The sequence below is a fragment of the Xiphophorus maculatus genome, chromosome 11 (genome assembly GCF_002775205.1).
Source record: "Xiphophorus maculatus strain JP 163 A chromosome 11, X_maculatus-5.0-male, whole genome shotgun sequence".
NCBI classification, from domain to species: Eukaryota; Metazoa; Chordata; class Actinopteri; order Cyprinodontiformes; family Poeciliidae; genus Xiphophorus; species Xiphophorus maculatus.
In genome coordinates this window covers 14,445,906-14,465,943 of record NC_036453.1, presented here as the reverse complement: position 1 = coordinate 14,465,943, position 20,038 = coordinate 14,445,906, and the positions used below count along the sequence as shown (strand labels likewise).

Below are 20,038 nucleotides of genomic sequence, written 5' to 3'. Positions count from 1 at the left end.
ACGGAAGCTTACATTATCCCCATTAAATCCTCAGTTAAATATCTTGAAATTTTAATAACTAAAGATGCTAAACGCAGTGAAACTGTTAGCAGAGAGAATAAAATACAGAATTGCAAATCTCAGTTAAATAGATGGCTCCAAAGAGATCTGACTCTGTTTGGGAGAACCTATTTAACCAAAATGGAGTCGCTGTCCCGGTGCATATACCCAGCTTATTCTATGGCCATACCTAATAAATATATTAAAGCCATAAATCAGCTGAACTTTAATTTCATCTGGAAAAATCGAGTCCACTACTTAAAGAAAGCAAATATCGTTAAAGACTTTAAAGATGGAGGCTTACAAGCTATTGACTTTGAGTGTTTAAATGCAGTCTTAAAAGTAAATTGGTTGAAATCTTTTTTAATGACTGGAAATCTGGTATTGTCTCCTCAAAGGTTTGTTTAAAAAAATTGGATGCATAGATTTTGTTCTTAGATGTGACTTTGGTGTCAACAGACTTCCTGTTAAGTTATCTGCCTTTCACAAGCAGGTTTTGTTGTGTGGGAAACTAATGTACACACACAACTTTACTCCTCACCAAACTCCCATCTGGAACAACAGATCTGTGTTACACAGGAATAAGTCTCTGTATTTGGATCACTGGATAGGTAAGGTATTTGGTCCATAAGACATTTTCTTAATGATAGTGGAGATTTTTTGTCTTTTGACAAATTTTGCTTATTGTATAATTTGGATTGCTCACGTACTCAATGTAACACAGTATTGAACTCCATCCCCACTGCAGTCAAATATCTGGCTCAAAATATAATCATTCAATTAGCTAACCTACAGTTACCAGCTCTTCAACTGTTTGGAGTTAACCTTTTGGATAAAAGTAATTCCAACAACCGAATGCTTTAGCATCTAACTAATTTTATATTTCCTGTCCGACCAAATAAAAACTCAATTTTAAATTTGTTTTCCGACTCAGAGGTTAACAAGTGGATACTGGAAGAATTATAACAAGTAAATAATTGTGTTATTTAAACAAAATCCAAGTAAATAATTGTGTTATTTAAACAAAATCCAAAACCTGATGTCTTACCTTAAATACCCTCCAAGTCCTAAAGCTAAAGAAGTTCATTTTAAAATTCTCAATAACATTTTTCCATCCAGGGAACTATTAAGACAAAGATTCAACGTTGATACCAACAGCTGGACCTTTTGTGACAACGACATTGAAGCAACAGATCATCTCTTTTTCTATTGTGTGCAAACTGGAACATTTTGGAGAAACGTTCAGGACTGGATCTCATCAAAACTTTCCCTTCATCATCCCTTAAAAAGAGAGGATATAATATTTGGAACCACCCACAGAGACAGAAGAATCGACCTCATCCTTAACAACCTGCTGATCTTCTCAAAATTCTTCAGCCACTCATGTAAATAGGGAAATAGAAAACCTGATTTTTCAGCCTTTAAAAACCTTCTAATGGACAATCACTTCAGTGCTTTAAAACTATGAAAAACAAGCATGGAATACAGCTCTTGAACACCTATAATGATCTAATTTTTTTTTTAGAACTAATCCCCTTTTGTTTTTTTCTGTTTGTTTTTGTCATTCTGCTATCCCTTTATGATGTCTGACAAATTGTATTTATTTATATTTTATTTTACTTTTTTATTTCTATTTTCTTATTGTCTTATAATTATAAGTGTGCCTTAAACCTGTAAGACTTGATCTCTTCATGTACGTACATGCCACGTGGTTTTGTACGATTGTTCAAAGTGTTTAATAAAAAAATAAAATAAAATAAATTACACTGGGTGCTTGCAGGGCTTGTCCAAGGTAACAATTAATGATGAACATCGATTCGAAGCCCCAACAAGTAGCTGGATAAAGGTTTTAAGATGTTCGTCTCGTTAAAGGTGAGTTTTACTTTCTTTAAACTTTGTGGCTAACATTAGCTTTAGCTTATGCTAGTAGGCAATATTCTCGGACAATTTTCTTGTAAAAATGTGCTATTTACGTATCTAAACATTTTAATCCATTCTAACGGACAATGTTTTTGTGTGTGTGTGTTTTTAACCGTATTTTGTACTTATTTTCAAGTATATTATGTGTGTTTGTTGTCGTTAGTGTCAATCAGAGACCAAGTAACGGGGGATTTTACGGTTCGGTCTTTTTCCTTCCGAAGCACAACAAGCCCATAGGTTAACAGTAGAGCAGCTCTGGTAGAGTTCTAGTTCAGCTGACTGTTCTGGTTCAGAGTCGTTGCTTTTAGAAAAATATGGCCGTGTTTCTTTAAGGACTCCGTGTTGTTTCGTCCTATTACTTTCGCATGTTTCTTGTGAAAAGCTGAACTAGGACGGTGTTTACAGCAGTGTGTACAGGTGCATCAGTTGTCTGGCTCTGGTCGCTCCCATACACTCGCTCTATCAGGCTGAATACAGAAGTGATGCCATGGAAATAACTCCTTTATTTTTAGGCTGAAGAAACTGATTTGGAGTGAAGTGAAGGCTGCAAACTTTGCTGTGCAGCTTTAGCTTTAACTGGTAGAGACGAATATTTACAAGCCACCGTCTTCTTAATTCAGGATCTCTTGGGAATCCATGAAAACTTAAAAGCTCATTATATTAGGAAGACAACAATGTTCATTGTGTTGCTTTATTTGCGTCTTAAATGCGACTTTGTCTTTTCTAGTTGTTACGGTAACTCAAAGCGGAAACAAGCTGAGTCTGACTGGGATGGGAACCCAGGACTGATATGTGTGAATGGGTAGCGCCCTCTGGTGGTCTTACTGAAAATAACCTGTGATTTAGCTGCTCTTCCTAATTAATCATTATCTGTTTTTATAACATAAACAGTTCTTATTGTTCGCATTTAATTTGGGAACAAAAAATTAAATTAAATTATTTATTGAGAAATGAATTAAAGAGTAATTCTTCTTGTAATATTAAAAAAAAGATAATGCCTTTGCTATAATCTTATAGGAAAATCTAAAATTTGAAGTGAAAAAAAAAACATGCAGGACAGTGAGCCTTGAGGACCAGGGTTGGGAAACACTGGTCTAGACCATGTCACCTATTTCACCAGAGAAGGGGGAGATAGTTCATTCTGTTCCCATTCTGGTGCTTTTGGGTGGCTGACACCATTCTTTCTTCTACTACTTCCTGAAGAAAGTTTAGTCACGCCGCCTGAGAAATGTCTAACCACAGCTGCGTCACCAGGTCCCATTTAAAGACCTTATGAAGCTTCCAAACCTGAATTAGCAACACGGTACCGTCATTCACTTTCCACTCACAGCAATCACCTGATTGGCTAATGGTAGACCAAGGACTAATACCATTGGCCAGTGACGCTAAAGGCGGGAGCACTCAGGCTGCTGGTGAAAATAGAAATGACAACAGAAAATAAACTCAGAGGTTAAAGCGGGAGGTTGTTTAACACTTCAGAGATTACCTGTCTGGACATTATTGATATAAATTAATACATTACAAATATTAGAATCAGCTTAATAATTCCATAAAAGTAAATAAATGTTTTGTACTTATTAGAAACCAAGGATGCTAAATTTCAGCTTATGGACCCAGTTATTTTAGTGTATTGTATAATTATTAATTATTGAATAATTATTGTTCTAAATTACATGTCACCTGGACAAATCACATGTCTTCTGGAGAAAGGTTTGATTCTCAGACAAACAGATTTTGCTCTTTGATCACAATAGCAAGAATAATGTTTGAAAGCCTCACAAACTATCTGTACCGGCTGTCAAGCATGGTGGTAGGATCATGCTGTGGTGCTGCTTTACTTCCAGTGGGACCGGTGCAGCAGAAACCTCTACATCACATTTTCAGATAAACTGTGGTGGACCTTGTCATCAAGAAAAACTACAGAAATAAGGTGAATCAGATGGTCATATAGTCTAAGTCAAGCAATCAACTAAACAAAAAAGAAAAAAAAACAAGCCAAACAGTAGAGAGAGTGAGCAGTACCAGATTTCAACCCTCAGATGCTAAGCGACTCAAAAAAGTCACTTTGCAACTACATCACCTAATCACGTAGAGGCGCCATTGAACGTAGCAACTCCAATTGTTTTCCCAAGTTGTTTTTGCCAGTATAGCCATGGGGTTCTACTTGGTCAAATCAAGCTAACTTGCCTGTGGAAGTAGCACACTTAGATGGTGATCATAGCGGTGCTAGCTGACTTAGATCTGACTCATACCTTCTCCTCCAGACAATGATTTGATGCTTTTTCTGAGTTCAGGCCAAATGATTTATATCACTATGTCATAAACGGTGTTTCCCCTTACACCAGAGCATACTTAAAAGCCTTCAAAAGTCTAGATGCTACATGGTTACTAATGATTAGTTGCGTACCTTCTCCACAACGCAATATTTGATTGTCTCTTTCTTACTTATGAGGTGTATGAACATTAATCTTCTTATCCCATAAAACACTTTAGCTGAAAATCTGTGAATACATCGAGGGCTGCCAGTCATTATGACTGATGGTTACTAGCTATTGCCGTCTTCTTTCCTCATCAAAGGTTTACAATAAACTGACAAGTTCGGTTTGCATTTTTGTCTCTTTGTGCAGTTGACTGTGCAACATCCTATTATGCTTTTTACAGTGAACTCAACTAAGTAAAAGCGATATAAGGCGACCAAATGCAACCAGACCTGCCATGTCATTCACTTGAGCTGATGGGAAAAATCAAACATCTTCAGAGAAATACATTCAAACGTCTGATGACAAGGTTTCAAACATTCCTAGAGAAACCTAGGCAATATCTTATGAGGTTTTCTGAATAAAAAAAGTTGACCAACAGATATGCTGTTGCCCTCAGAAGTGAGTGGAAACAGGAGACCGTGAGTGTTTTACACTTGTGTAGCCCTTATTGTGAGGGCAGTTGTCCAGTTTGGAGTTCTTCAGGACATTTTCTCTGGTTCTGGTTGAGAGTCCCAAGCTGATTCGGGAGTTATGAGTCAGAATGGCGTTTGGGTCGGGGTGTGTTCCTCTGTGAGTGATGAACCTCATAAAGAAATCTCTGCAAACATGTGCCACATGCCGACCGTCTCAGCTTTGTTCTATTTCTGCTGCAGGACTCGGTCATAGTCTGTATTAAGCAGCTGAACACACACACACACACACACACACACACACACACTGAGGAATGCATCTGGAACCTTCCTGCTGAGGCGTGTTGGGGTATAAATGCAACCAGGGACAGACATCTCTCAGACAAAGCAGCAGCAGATCAGAGATCCTCTCAGCCTCCAACAGACCGACAGGATGTTGTGTCCCAGCATCTTCCAGGCGACTCCGGCTGCCATGAGGCCCTTCTTGGAGCTGCACTGGCCCATCCGCAGCCTGTGGCCCGAGACCCGGCCGCTCTTCTTCCAAATGGAGCAGGAGATGATTCGCCACATGCAGGAGATGAGGCAGAGCATGGAGTACATGGAGCGGCTGCACCAGAAGATCTTCGAAGAGATCGACCAGACTTCCTGCTCTGCGGGGGCTTTGAGGCCCATTTCCTTCCAGGAGCTGGGGAAGGACAGTGACAAGTTCGCACTGAGTCTGGACACGGCCGAGTTTGCCCCGCAGGAGCTGTCCGTTAAACAGGTCGGCAGGAAGCTGCAGGTGAGTGGCAGAACGGAGAAGAAGCAGGAGGACGGAAAGGGCTCCTATTCCTACAGGTGTCAGGAGTTCAGGCAGGAGTTTGACCTGCCGAACGGCGTCGACCCAGAGACTGTCAGCTGCTCGCTGGTGGGGGGGCGGCTGCAGATCCAGGCGCCCCGGGAGAAACCGCCAAGCGACGGGAAAGAACGAATCATCCCCATCAACGTCACCTCTGCCCCGGCCATTACCTCAGAGAACAGCAGCCCCCCCGCGGACAGCAGCCTAGCCGAGAAAAACTGAACAGAATGACACATCTCAACAGCTAACCTATCTACCGGAGGAGCCAGGAAGTTTCTCTCATTGCACTTTGATTTTTAACAGCTTTAAAGTTGTTGCTTTTATAAAAATAAACACCCATTATAAAAATTTCAAATATTATATTAACTTAACACTAAATAAAATTAAAAATTCATTCTAAATTTAAATGTAAATCTATTCATCTTTATACTTTTAGATATTTTTGTCTATAATCTGAAAACCTACCATCAGTGAAGCATCTGTTGATAGCAGGTCTATGAGCTGGTTAATCCTTTGTTCTTCTGACCTCAGAGCAGTTTGATATTAGTGTTTTTATTTTAAATTTAGTGAACTAAAGTTCTTCATGTAGAATCTTTGTTTTTGTTTGTAAATAATTTCAGTCATGTTTTAACATTTCACATCAAAACTCTGTTGATCTCCTGACACAAACTAGGGTCAGAGAAGCAACCGTTGCTGTTCATCAACCTGGCGAGCGTCAAAGGTCATTTCCAGGATGCTCAGAGATATGAGCTCATCTCTGCAGGTCTCAGTTAGCAGGATAAGGTTAAAGATCAAGATAAATAACTTATATGGCTGCTTGAAAGAGTTGAAGAAGAAAGCCTCTTCTCTCTAGAAACAAGATGACGGCAGGACTGAGCGTATCAGTCCTGCAAAGACTTCTGGGACAATGTCCTCTGGACTGATGAGACCAGAATGGAGACATTGGACCGTGATGAATAGAACCCAGATGGAAGAAACCAAACCTAGCATATCAGCAAAACGGGAGAAGAAAATAAAACACAGGACACCATTTTTTCCACTTTCCTTGTAAAATAATTCTCAGTAAACTTAATTTATTCACAAACTGCTTTTCAAATTGTCATGTTGACATTTGTCTTTTCTGGTAAATCACGTACAATAAAAAACATTTCTAAAAGACAGGAGATGTCTGAGACTCTTCACTAACTATACATGACTACTCCTCATCCTTATGGAAACAACACGGTTTTCCAACTCTATGTCTTCATGTCGACACCTTTACTGCGTTCAGACATCAGATTAGAAATATTAAGAAAAAACAGCAGAAAATGATCAACAGAAGGACTAAAAAAATTAACAGCTACAGTACACATTTTCCTTTTGTTCTGTTGGTTTATTCTTTTCCCTTTATTCTTTTAAATGTTGTGGTTACAGGATAACAGAATACGCTCAGTTAAGGCTTATGCTGGATGCTATGCATGATATTTAACAGAAACAGACCGGGTGGATGAAGACAAGAGGGTGAATGCAGATAACATAAGAAATGAAGACATTGGATCTTCTAATGATGAGTTCCTGTCATAAAAGTATTTTCTCTAAGTTATTGGGTTTTATTGGGACGTTGCATTGTGTCGCGCACTCCAGGAAGTACAGAAATAACTGCAATCCTAAACGGGGTTTTCCTTCTGAATGTAACCATATGCTTCTTCAGCAGGAGGAATTGACTCAATACAATCTGCAGTTTCCTTTGATAGAAAACTTTTTAACAACTAAACTTTACTGCATTGTTTTATAAATAGGAAAAAAAGGACTATACTGCACTGAGTGCAGTGATGGCTGACCATTCAGCCCATGCTAACAGTTGGAACAAATATATTCTCCATCAGTAATTAAATCTCTGAGAAGTGGACCTCTTGGTGCAAAAGCAAAAACATAGGGAGGCTAACAGCAAGCAGTTAGAAAAATGTCTCTAAAGTTTGAAAACGGCTTGACTTACAGGGATGTTTGATATTTCTGTTTCGATCGAGGACTCTGTTTTATGGGAACACTAAGCGTTCCTCTACTAACCGATCAAGGACTCTATGTTTTACAGGGACACTATGTTTTACAGGGATAGTGGTCCTCTACACATCGATGGAGGACTCTTGTGTTTTATGGGGACACTAAGCGGTCCTTTATCCACCGATTGAGGACTCTTGTGTTTTACGGGGACGCCATGACCAGACCCGTCTTCCAGGGACCGTCCATGACTCCTTGTGACTATGAGACCGCCTTCTGACACGTTTTGTTTAATTTATGTGTTCAGGTTTTACTTCAGCATTTGAGGGAAAGTATCTCAGATACAGTAAATAAATGTTACATGAGGAAACTCTGCTCACTTTGCAATTACTTCATGAGTTCAGTTAAACCTCGTCTATATTTCACCGCTGCCTTAACATTTACAATTCCTTATTTTACAGCAAAATACAGGTTTAATTTTAAATGCAATATTATCTTAAAGGAGTAGTTCAACATTTTGATAAATAATCTCATTTAGATTTGTGCCAATGCTAATCTGCTAATCTAGCCACGGTGGATAGACAGCCTCGAAGTAACGCATTTCCATCCTCCTGATGCCCAAAAAACCACTAGCTGATCATGTTTTTCATTAAAGGATGGTAATATAGTTGCCTTCAGTTTTGCTAATATTATTTAGCAAACAGGCCAATGTCTGTGCTAATACTCTATGGTCACATCATTGTCCATGTATGGCAAATAAAAAAAGTCATAAAGATGTAAATGAAAGTTTTTATAAAGGCAGCAGACAGTCGTTAGCTTCCAGATGTGTTTACGACCTTCTCAGCTAAGATGAACCTGAAAGACTGCAATCAGCTGTAGAGAGGTGGAGTAGAGATGATTTCATGCTTCAAGTTATAGTTGGGATTAAATGATATGGATGCTGCATGAAAACTCATGGAAGACCCTTCTAGCTCCGCTGATCACGCCTCCACTCCAGGATTCAAAGCTTAGGCACAAACATGAGGCTAAACTGTTCCTAAAAACATTGAACTGTTCCTTTAAGTGTTTTAAATTAGGAGCCCACAGCAGGCAGAAATTAACCACCTCACACACACCACCCAGACATTCAGGTAGCAACACTGCCCTACAAAGGCAGAAAGCAGCAACTGCGCGCCGAAAAATTTTCCTCATTCCTTATGCAATTAAATGATCACCAAATCTACTGGTCTAACAAAAAGGCCTGCTTTTAACTGTTGGGGGAAAAATCGACAAGGTGTGTGATAATTTAAGGATAAATTGTAATTTAAATTATAAAATGGATAAATATACAATTAAATGTTGATTTATCCCAAACACACAGAATCACATTTTCCAACTGATATAAAAGCGCCAATGCGCTAATGCAAATTAGCATTAGCGCATTGACAAATTTTTATATTCTTTTTCCAGATCATTGTCATGAAATGACTGGACTATATTCCGAGTTTCAGCCCAGTTTATAACTGCTATGTGGATCTTTGAAGGGCAGAGATGCTTCATAGCACACAGACACACAGATGATGTTAGGTTTAAATTATTTATAAAAGTTTAACAGTAAAGTAGCCACAGCAGAACGCTGATAATCCACCAACCAGCCTCTAAACAGCTTCGGCTTGAAAACGGTATAAAATCTTATTTTGATACATTTAAGGGCGTTTCCCAATCTCAGATGCTGAAATACATCATATTCTGTTCTTTCTTATATCAAAAATCATCTTTATCATTGGATTTTTTTTCTGAGTTGATCAAAACCCAAAAAAGGGAAATAAAATCACTGTGTCCGTTTTATGCGTCAAAGCTAATGGAAAAGCTGCTAAACAGCAACTGGGCTGGATTATCCAACTCTAACGGGTGAAAACAACGTCATAAACCTGGCAGGATGTGAAACAATCAGCTCAAACGACCAGTGAAACTAAAATGTTTAACAGTTTCTGTGACTTCTCAGTGCTCAGATTGAATCCAGATTAAGTGGTTCTGTCAGATTAACTAATCACAGTTCAGCCTGGATTGTTCATTTGTATGACTCAGAATTTGAAACCGACTGAAAAAATGTGTTTATTCTGCCATTTTCAGCTTATATTTGGATTCAACACAGACAAATAAAGTTACAACAATAATATTAAATATTTGTATTGCCCTCTATTGGCAGTGGCTGACATTACATTTAAGATTTACCAGTTAAAACAAAAACACCTCTGTGTAAAAATTTATAGTTTTAAATCAAAATTATTTCACCAAACCAGTAAGACTCCAGGAATAAACCTGCTGAAGTCTTTCACTGAAAACTTGAGGGACGTTGTTCGTTGGGATAAATTTTTCTGATGGAGATTAAAACTCTCCATGTTCATTTAAATCCCAGATTCACCTTCTTTTATGCCAAATTTAACAGATTCATGGCTGTAATTTGCATTTCATTGCAACCTAAAGTTTTTTTTTCCAAGTTCCTTTTTGAATTCAAAGTTAATTCTCAGTTTGTATTTATATATTTCCATTATTTCTTAATTTGTTGTTTTTGTGGCAAGATTACAGAGCCTAAAACTGGAGATGAGTTAAAGTTTCTGCTTCACTCAACAGAAAATAACTAGAGCCGTTTTTTATGGTTTAACCCAAACCTAGATGACTGAACAATTTTAATTAAAACACAAACTGTTGTCACAAGGAAATCCATTGGATTCAATCTAAACACAGGTCACATGACCAGCAGGGTGTGATGTCACACACACACGCACACACACACTCAGTTGTAGTGTCTTCAGTGACAGTTGTGTACAGCAGGAATGTGCGAACACTCGGCTGAACAACAGCATCAGTGGCTTTTTGCCCTCAGCGACGACTGACAGGCGCGGCCGCAGCGACCCTGAACGCATCACCACGACCGGGTCACATGACTGCACCAACGGAAAATCATTTGTTTTTGGAGGAATTTAAATTCAGAAATCTGCAGGTTTTTCGTCATTTAAAGGCCCTCGTGATTAAATTATTTTTTGGACTTTTGATTGTCATTAAATGCAAAACTAACTTTTTAATCTCTATTTCAGATCAGAACTCATCTAATTCTTTATATCTATGAGAGTATTTATGTTTCATTTCATCTTTGGTGTGAAGATTATTCTGGGTTATGTTTCTGTGGCGGTTCAGGACCGTCTGGGTCGGCCACTGCAGCGCCGCGTTCGCCTTGTCAGACGTGTTGGAAGTTACCTGGACCGCAGCTGGTACTGGTCCAACTGGAACGGACCAGTCTGTCCAGGTCTGCCGGCCGCCACATCATCACTGTTGCCAGTAATCAGCTCGTCCAATGGGAGAAGATGTTGTTCCTGAGAGCTCTGCTGATTGGTGGCGAGAACTCGCCGAGTGTTGAGAAGATGGTGGGACAGGAAGAAGGGCTGGGGTCAGGTCATTTCAAAATAAAACTCAGTTAGAAAACAGAAACAGAGAACAGCCTTCATTTACAACAAGTCAGTTTTCTTCTATCAAGTTCAGGTCCAGTTCTGTACAATCCCTCTCAAATACGGCCTGCTGTGCCGCCTCACGCTCCTCCGCCTCCTCCTCTTCGTCCTCATCGTCCTCACGGCACTCCTCGTCACTCTCGCTCAGCGGCCCGATGCTGGTGCGGCCCAGGCACTCGGCAGGCGAGCAGGAGCCCCGAAAGTCGCCCATAAAGGCCTCCATGCCCATGCAGACATCGCCGCCACAGGCTAACCTACCGCCGCCGCGCTCCAGGCACTGCGGGTCGATGCTGCGTGTCTGCAGGGACGAAAGGAGGCAGTCGAGGGGCTAAACACGGTGGGAAAAAAGAAGCTAAACATAGAGATAAACATGGTGCTAAACTCGTTAAAGACACTAAGCAAAGATGTAAGCAAGGGGCTAAGCACTGCATTAAAGTTATAATAATACAAGAATACAGTCATAATTAGAATAGTCGTAATACGATAAGACGTAGTGAGAATAAAGATGTGATAATAAGACAAAGTCCTAATAACATAATAAAAGTCATAACACAAGAATAAAATAATACCAGCATAAAGTTGTAACAGCATGAGAATAAAGTCATAAAAATAAATTTGTATTATTAGGCCAACCAATCGGCTACCTGCGTCATCTTGGTGAAGTCGAGGACGGGCCGGGCGCAGGGTCGGTCGGGATCGCGGCGCCGCTTCAAGCCCGGCTTCAGCAGCAGTAGGTCACAGGGCTGCGAGTGGCAGCGGGGCAGCTGCGGCGGGAGACTGCGGCGGAGAGAAGACGGCGTGCTGCAGGCAGAAGAGGGCGAGGGAGGTACCGGCCCCCCAGCGGCAGCGCCAGCGGCGTAGCCCGGCGGGGGCGGTGCCGCCTGGCTGGGGACTGGAGGTGGAGGAAGGAAGGTGGAGGTGGCCGAGTCTCTGATGAGCACCGGTGAGAGGGAGAAGCGCCGCTGGGGGGGCGGAGGCGGGTGAAGGGGGGAGGGCGATGACGAGCAGGAGGAGGGGGAGGGAAAAAAGCAGCAGCAGGCTCCACCCCCTGCCGCCGCCTCACTGGGGTCCCAGGGGAAGCTCCATGGCAATGGGGAGTCCGGCGACAGCGCCAGGCTGAAGAAGGTGGGGCTGGAAGAGGAGTGCAGCGACGAGGTCAGAGAAGAGCTGGGGGCACGCAGCGGGCAGGCTCCGCCCCCCGCCATGCCCATACCCCCTGCCGCCACCGCCACGCCCCCGCCCCCGCCCGCCACGCCTCCGCCCGTGCCGCCGTGGCACTGCTGGCGGCTGACGGGAGTCCAGACGCGAGAAGCGCTGGGCCGCCAGGTGTAGCGGCAACGCGATAGGTCCTCCGGTACCGACAGCGAGCGGCAGTGGCGCTTGGGGGGCGGTGGTGGCGGAGGGGGTGGTCCAGGCCCCGGGGGGGGCGCCGCCGCCGCCCCAGACAGGGACAGCTCTGACGCCGAGGTGCTGGGTGCCAGGGGTCGCTGGGGCTCAGAGGGGCCGCCCTCCAAGGGGTCGCCGGCCTCCTGAAGGTGGGCATCGGGGGGCACCAGGGGCAAGGGGCCGGGGGGGAAACTAGAGCTCAGAAACCCCCCCTGCAGGCTGGTCTTAGAGGGAGGGCAGAGCTGCCAGTAGCTGCTCTCTGAGGAAACACAAACAGGAAGTGATTCTACTGAGATGAATTTCATTTTAGGTTTAATTCATGCTACAAAGTGAACTAATAATACACCGTGTTCCAAATTATTATACAAGTGATATTGTCTCAGATTTTCGTATATGGTCAATGCAAATGATGGTCAGTATAATTTTCAAGTGATGAACTATTACAGTATAAATCAAATTTTACTGAACAAAGCTCCCCATGAGAACAGTATTTTTTTCAAAAATAAAAAACTCATAATTCACTGTTCCAAATTATTATGCACAGCAGATTTTCTAAACATTGTATGAATTATAAAGAACTGCAAACGGGCATTCTTTGAATGTGCAGCATTAAGTGGTCACATGTACTAAAATCAAAAGCTATTTCAATCAAAAATATCATAACAGACGAGTTCCATGTTAACATAGGACCTTCTTTGATTTCACCTGCACAATTCTTGCATCCATTGAACTTGTGAGTTTGTGGAAAGTTTCTGCTTGAATTTCTTTGCAGGATGTCAGAATATCTTCCCAGAGCTGCTGGTTTGATATGAACTGCATCCCACCCTCAGATCTTCTGCTTGAGGAAACTCCAAAGGTTCTCAATAGGGTTGAGGTCAGAGGTCACACCATGAGTTTCTCCCCTTTTATGCCCATAGCAGCCAATGACACAGTGGTATTCCTTGCAGCATGAGATGGTGCATTGTCATGCATGAAGCTGATTTTGCTACTGAAGGTTTGGCTCTTCTTTTTGAACCATGAAAGAAAGTGATCAGTCAGAAAGTCCTTATATTTTGCTGAGGTCATTTTGACACCTTCAGGGACTCTGAAGGGGCCGACCAATTATTCTCTCCCCATGATTTAGGTCCAAAAAATGACTCCACCACTTCCTTGCCGTGTTGGGATGTGGTGACCGTCCACCACCAATCCACTACTGCGTCCATCTGGACCATCCAGGGTTGCACAACAGTCATCAGTGAACAAGTCTGTTTGAAAATGAATCTTCATGTACGGCTGGGCCCACTGAGACCGTTTCTGCTTGTCAGCTCTGGTTAGGGGCCCAATAGTAGGTTGATGCACCACAAGCCTCTGGAGGATCCTCCACCTTGAGGTTCCAGAGGCTCCAGCAGCTTCAAATAACTGTTTGCTGCTTTGTAAGGGCATTTTAACAGCTGCTCTCTTAATCCGATGAATTTGTCTAACAGAAACCTTCCTCATTATGCCTTTATCTGCACAAACCCATTTTTGTTCTGAATCAGCCACAAATCTCTTCACAGTACAAGAACGCGTCAGTTTTCATTAAATATCTAATGTTTTCATACCTTGTCATACGGCTCTACATTAGCTGATGATTTTCATCAGCAGAGATCCTTTATCTTTCCTATATTGCTTGAAACCTGTGGCCTGCTTAATAATGTGGAACATCCTTCTTAAGTAGATTTCCTTTAATTGAGCTCACCAGACAAACTAATCAACCAGCTCTCTGAAATTAATTATAGTGATTCAAAGAGCCCTGACACACAATACCATCGAAAACCAAAAAATTTAATCTTTGACACATAAATCCAATTTGCACAATAATTTGGAACACTGTGTAATAACCTAAATAAGCAGAAATCTTTAAAGCAACCATGACAGTTTTCTGCCATACCTTCCTTCCTCTTTCTCCTCACTCTGATTTTTCTTCCTACTACTCTCCAGTTTGCTCGTATTTCAACTACTAACTCCGTTTTCTCTGTTATTTTTCTCTCCACAGAAGTGACGCCTGGTCCGGCATTCTGATTGGCATTCTGATTGGCCTAGCAACTCTGATTGGCTGGACTACTAATCAATAACAATATATATCACAATATACACGTGATCAAGATCTACAGATATGACATTTGACAGAATATTCAACAAATGGGATATTCACAGAACTCCAATCAGAAACCGCACGGTATTCTGGGAAATATAGACATTAGTTGCTCAAACTCTCACAGCCAGTTAAGCTAGCTGGGTGGCTTCAGATAACTCACTCATTATTTGGTTGCCTAGCACCTCGCTTACTGGTTGCCTAGCAACTCACTTATTGGTTGCCTAGCAACTCACTTATTGGTTGCTTAGCAACAACATGTTGAGTAACTTACACGGTAGCAGTTTAAGGTTTCGCTGCTGTGCTCATAACTAGTGGTGGACATTTTTGTATCGTGATAAATATTTTATAAGAATTTTTATTTATGGTTCTTACGTTACATTGTAATTAATTATGTTTAAAACCTTCCAAAACTGTTCTTATTGTCGGGTTTGTTAGTTTTACTATTTTCTTCACAATAAAAACATCAATAAATACCAAAGAATTTGAAAATGCAGTTAATGTTAAGTGTGATATAAGTCACATTTCTCATATCACAGATGGGAATGTTTTTAAAGAGCAATATTCATGTTTGTGGGGCTGTAATTGCTGTTACAGCTACAGTCTTAAGGTTAGCTGAAACAGATGTAATAATTAGTTCTTATTGTCGCTTTTAGTGTTATCACAATACCACAAAATACCATGATAAATTCATATTGCCCAGCTCTACTCAAAACTGCTTAAAAAAAAAAAAAAACTAATTGCCAGAATAGTCGATAAATACTCGATTGCTAAAATAATCTAGTACTTCTTAAACCTCCTGCCTGAACAGCGGGCTGCCACCTCGGCCAAACACTCACCAGGCATCAAGCCATCTGGGGGCCAGCACTCTGGGAGGGTTTTCGGGTCCAGCAGGGACTGAAAGAAAAAGCTTTGGTGTCAGCGAAACTCTCGGATCTGAATGTTCATCTGGGTTTCTCTGGCTGAGTGCCTCACCAGGTAGTAGTCCCCCGGCTGAGCAGGGTCGCCTGCCAGAGTCTGTTTCCTCAGGCTCTCCACCAGCAGCGAGACCACAGCATGGTGGCAGCGGCCAAGGGGGGAGACAGGGGAGGGCGGCGGGGGAGAGGCGGGGTCAGGAGGGGGTAAGAACAGGGAGGAGAGAGGGGGAGGAGGAAGAGGGAAGGGAGAGCTCTGGCCGTGTTTTTCCCGTCTGTTTGGTCTGTGGCAGGAAGGAGAGGGGAGGGGCTTAAGGCAGAGACTCCGCCTCCTTACCCCCTCAGGCCCATGCAGCCCCACCCACTATCACAAGGGCATCATCATTCACCTGTTGCCCTGGGAACACACCTGGCGAAGAGAAACACACATTCAAGTTAGCATTGAAGAATCAAACTAGAAGCTGAATTCATCAATGCTTTTCCTCAGCCAATGAAACAAACAAACAATGATAAAGAATGTTACAAATAGTTTAAAAACAATGCTATGCAAATTAACCGCAGACCCTACAAGACCATGCTACAACTAAACCATGATGCAACAGCTAGCTATGCTAGAATCAGATGTAATGATTCCCATAGAGTCGAATCCAACGGTTTCCCTCAAGTGTCCCTCTATCTGGATCCAACTGTGGCCCTAGAGGTGGATGGAGCAGTGGGGTGCTAATGGGGCTTAAATGAAGGGGTAACAAAAAAGGGGCATCAAAGGGGAAGTAAAAGAGGTCATTTTAAAAGGGGGCTAACAGAGTAGCTAAAGGGGTGGCTTAATTGGACAGAATGAAGATTGGCAAGTGGCTAACAGTAGATAAAGTCAGAGTCTGTTTCCTCGGACTCTGACTGAGAAAACAGTCAGAGTCGGAAAAGAAAATAATGAATTTTCCAAAATAAAAGAAATAATAAAAAACAACTCTATTTTCTGCCACCAGTATACAAAAAACTACTAAAAATAGCCATAAATAAATGTTTTTATCTCATGCAGCAGCCTCTAGGAAGGAAGTTTCAATGAAATGCATAAAAAATAAACATTTTGGTCTAAGTCAAAAATTCTCTAAAATTTGATTGTTTTAAAAACAAACAAAAAATCCCCATTTCCTACCAGCACTAACAAGGAAACTATTAAAGGTGGCCAAAAATGGAGGCCTTTATTTTATTCAGCAGCCTAATTTATCTGTAGTAGAGAAGTGTTATTAAAATCTGATGAAAAATACTAATTTGGGGAGTGGTCAAAAAATACTCAATTTTGTCAATTTTTTCCCATCAGTTAAATTAGCTATGGAAGCATTTTTGCAGCCTAATAATTCTTTATTAAACAGTCCCAAACCCTACAAAAAAGCCTGTTAAGACCACACAGTAGACTGGGCAAATAGCTTTTGGGGCTTGGTTTCAACATATAGTTTTTAATATGGTATCCCAAAAATGCCATGTCTGCTATTAGGGTCAATATTGAAATTTGTTTTATTTTTCAAAATAATTTTTTTTAAAGAACCTTCATTTTTAAAGTAAGCTATTTATATTGTGCATTTTCATGTTTTGCAACATGATTTATATGTATTTAAAGAATGTCATTACAAATAAGTGTCAAATTGATTTATTTTTAAGTAATCGGCTTCCAAAAATCCCATCTTTTTCTACTCAAAGGTGGGTTTGTGGAAAGGTACACATATCCCCCAAAATCTCAAAAACCGTTAGACATAATGGGCTGAAAGTTCTTCAGGCTCTTTTCTGGTAATACACTTAATAGAAAAATGCATTTAGAGTACTAAAAATCTAAACAAAAAAAATTGACTGCCGGTACCTACTAACAGACAATGCCACTAATAAGCTAATGGGTTGGGTAAAAGAGGGGTAGGAGGGCAAAATGGGGTATTTTAGGGAAACAGGGCTAACTACATAGCTACCAGAGGGGTAACAAAAACTGATGGGTTGGTTAACAGAGGGGAAATACCATAGGGGTTAATTGAGAGTAACAGGGACTAATTGAGTGATTCAAAGTGGGGGTGACTGAACAGAAGGAGGATTAACAAGGGCAACTGAAAGGGCAAATGGGGCTAAAAGAGGGGTACAAGGGTCAAATGGGGTATTTCAGGGTAACAGGCACTAACTACATAGCTAAAAAATAGGTAATAAAGGCTAATGGAGTGGCTAACAGAGGGGGTAACATTAACAGGAGTAAACTGGGGGTGACAATGGCTAATGGGTTATAGGGTACAGGGGTAACAGGGTGGCCAACAGAGGGGGTAACACTAAGGAGGGCTTACTGGGAATTATAGGGGCAAATATGGGGGTGGTGGTGTGGGGTAATGGGTCTAAAATAAAACTATAGGGTGTATGGGGGTAATAGAAGGGGTAACAGTAATACAAGGGCTAACTGGGGGCTACTGGGTAATAATGGGGGTAAATAGGAGGCCGAATGGGAAGACTAATTAGGTGTTGGGGGTAGTGGGGTGCATCGAGGGGGCTAACCGGGGGTAACAGCAGCAACCAGAGCCCAGCTAGCGGCAGCTAACGGCGCTGTTAGCGGCACAGCCTGAATAAACAAGCGGAGATCCTCCGCTGATGCTCGGCTACAGGCCTGCTGCCTCCCCGCCAGCCTGGATGGTCACAGCGGCGCTGCTGGCACACACAGGCCGGTCCGCGGAGCCCCTTAGCGGAGACACGGGAGGGAAGCACGCCTCAGACCGACCCGAACTACGACCGAACCGAACATGCAGTCGTCCCCCCTCCTCCCGGGTCCCAGCGGCAGCTTACCTGGTCTGGTGTCGAAGTGAGGCGGTTCCGGTGCTCGGTGTATTGACCCAGTATTACCGAGGAGCAGCGGAACCGAACCCACCGAAATGAATCAAAGCACGAACGATGTCGCTCGGCTCCGGTACCGACCCGCAGCTCGGTTCTGATCTCAGCGCGATGTCTCCTAATTATCCAGCATAATAATGGAAATCCTGCGCGCACACGCCCGTGAGCGGCGGGCATTCATAAATAACATTTACGGTGCCAGGAGGAGGATGAAGAGGAGGAGGAGGAGGAGGAGAAGGAGGAGGAGGAGGAGCGATGCTTCATGCTTCATCATCAGCACCTGCTCCTCTTCTCTTATTTTACTCCTCCAGCCTCTGCAGACCGCAAACAGCCGAACATTAGGCCAGAAATCCTGCAGAAATAAAAAATAATCCAGCTGGACCAAAACAAGCCCGCAGCGCAGGGGATGATGGGAGCTGTAGTTCCCAGGCCGACAGCAGCTTGTTTACAGCAGCAGCTCTGATCCTTCTGGAGGCTGTGGTTAAAGGACAAGCCTGCAGAAATCACAGTCCTGCAGCTCAGCACCTCCACCCTCACCTGTCCGTATCTGAACACCTCCACCTGTCTCTGCAGACACACACCTCCCACCTTCAGAGCTTCCAAAATACACATTACAGGTCAAAACAGAGCCAGGAAAAACTCATAACACATGAAAAAGGTCGGAAATGCTCCTAAGCAGGTGGATCAGGCATCCTATGCTGCAGTGCTGAACTTAGAAGGACAGGGCCCCTGGGCTAAAACCTGTTTTGGTGCCCAAACCAAAGAAAAAATAATATGGTCTGGGACTTAAACACTTTTATTTTGATTAATTACATAGATTTTAATGAAATTAATTGCGTTGTGCAAACAAAGGTTTTAAATAACCCTTGTATTTGCATGTTTCTGGTACACCCGTAAATCTGACGCACAAGCGACATTTGTTAACAGCAATGGCTGACGAAGTGTCTTCTCTCGGCACACTAGGGGTTAATTTCTGCTTCTAAGCTATCTGATTGGAGACCGGAAAAGAATACTGTTATGTTCAAGTTGTGTTAAAAGGTGTTAGCCTATCAGCAAAGCTATTTCAGCCTAAAATAGCATCTCAATACTAACATGTAGCAGCTAATGCTAATGTCAGAGTCTACAGTTTTAAAGAAGCTCCATGAGTGATCTTCTTGAAACACCAGAAAGATGAACAGATAAGAAAACACTTTGCTCCAATCTGATGCTTAAAGAACCTGAAGAACAGATTACAACTATAAATATCTGTCATGTTCTGCTCATGTCTGCTTATTCAATAATTTAGCAGCAAAAATGTTTTTCAGTTAAAAATGTTCCTTGTTTTGTGGATAATTTAATATGATTTTAGACTCTGAAATTTACTTCATTAAAATAAAAAAATACAGTACATTGATAGCTAGGCCAACACAACAGCAAAATGCCCCACCCGAAATAGCTCCACGTTCAACACTGAAATATTTAGTTCAAATATTTCAGTGTTGTATACATTTATAGAACTGTAACACAACACTTCGTGTGAGCTGCTCTGAGTTTTAAAGTTTGTACAGCCATAACATGCCAAATCTTTTGAGCCGCCCCAAAAATGTGAGGCCCTGGGCGACTGCTCCAACGAGGCCTCTGCAAAAA

General features: G+C 42.0%; 2 protein-coding genes across 2 annotated transcripts; one reads left to right on the top strand and one right to left on the bottom strand.

The window, feature by feature from the left end:
• The first annotated feature begins 5,232 nt into the window (after window positions 1-5,232).
• On the top strand, window positions 5,233-6,845 carry LOC102224270 (heat shock protein beta-11-like). The gene has a single exon (XM_005811571.3). The coding sequence runs from the start codon at window positions 5,283-5,285 to the stop codon at window positions 5,907-5,909; it is 627 nt and encodes a 208-aa protein (XP_005811628.1). The 5' UTR covers window positions 5,233-5,282; the 3' UTR covers window positions 5,910-6,845.
• LOC102230488 (protein FAM53C-like) lies at window positions 6,718-18,800 on the bottom strand. The gene is made up of 5 exons (XM_023342589.1): window positions 18,368-18,800; window positions 15,624-15,971; window positions 15,488-15,545; window positions 11,794-12,794; window positions 6,718-11,447 (listed from the first exon to the last, which is right to left on the bottom strand). The coding sequence occupies exons 3-5, from the start codon at window positions 15,492-15,494 to the stop codon at window positions 11,160-11,162; spliced, it is 1,296 nt and encodes a 431-aa protein (XP_023198357.1). The 5' UTR covers window positions 15,495-15,545; window positions 15,624-15,971; window positions 18,368-18,800; the 3' UTR covers window positions 6,718-11,159.
• Between the last annotated feature and the right edge of the window lie 1,238 nt (window positions 18,801-20,038).

What these genes read in the sequence shown, in the direction of transcription:
- LOC102230488 (XM_023342589.1), bottom strand. An exon ending in ACTTCACCAAGATGACGCAG is followed by an intron (nt 11,448 to 11,793) that starts GTAGCCGATTGG and finishes TCGTCCCTGCAG; the next exon opens with ACACGCAGCATCGACCCGCA.
- LOC102224270 (XM_005811571.3), top strand. Translation starts at nt 5,283, where the DNA reads ATGTTGTGTCCCAGCATCTTCCAGGCGACTCCGGCTGCCATGAGGCCC.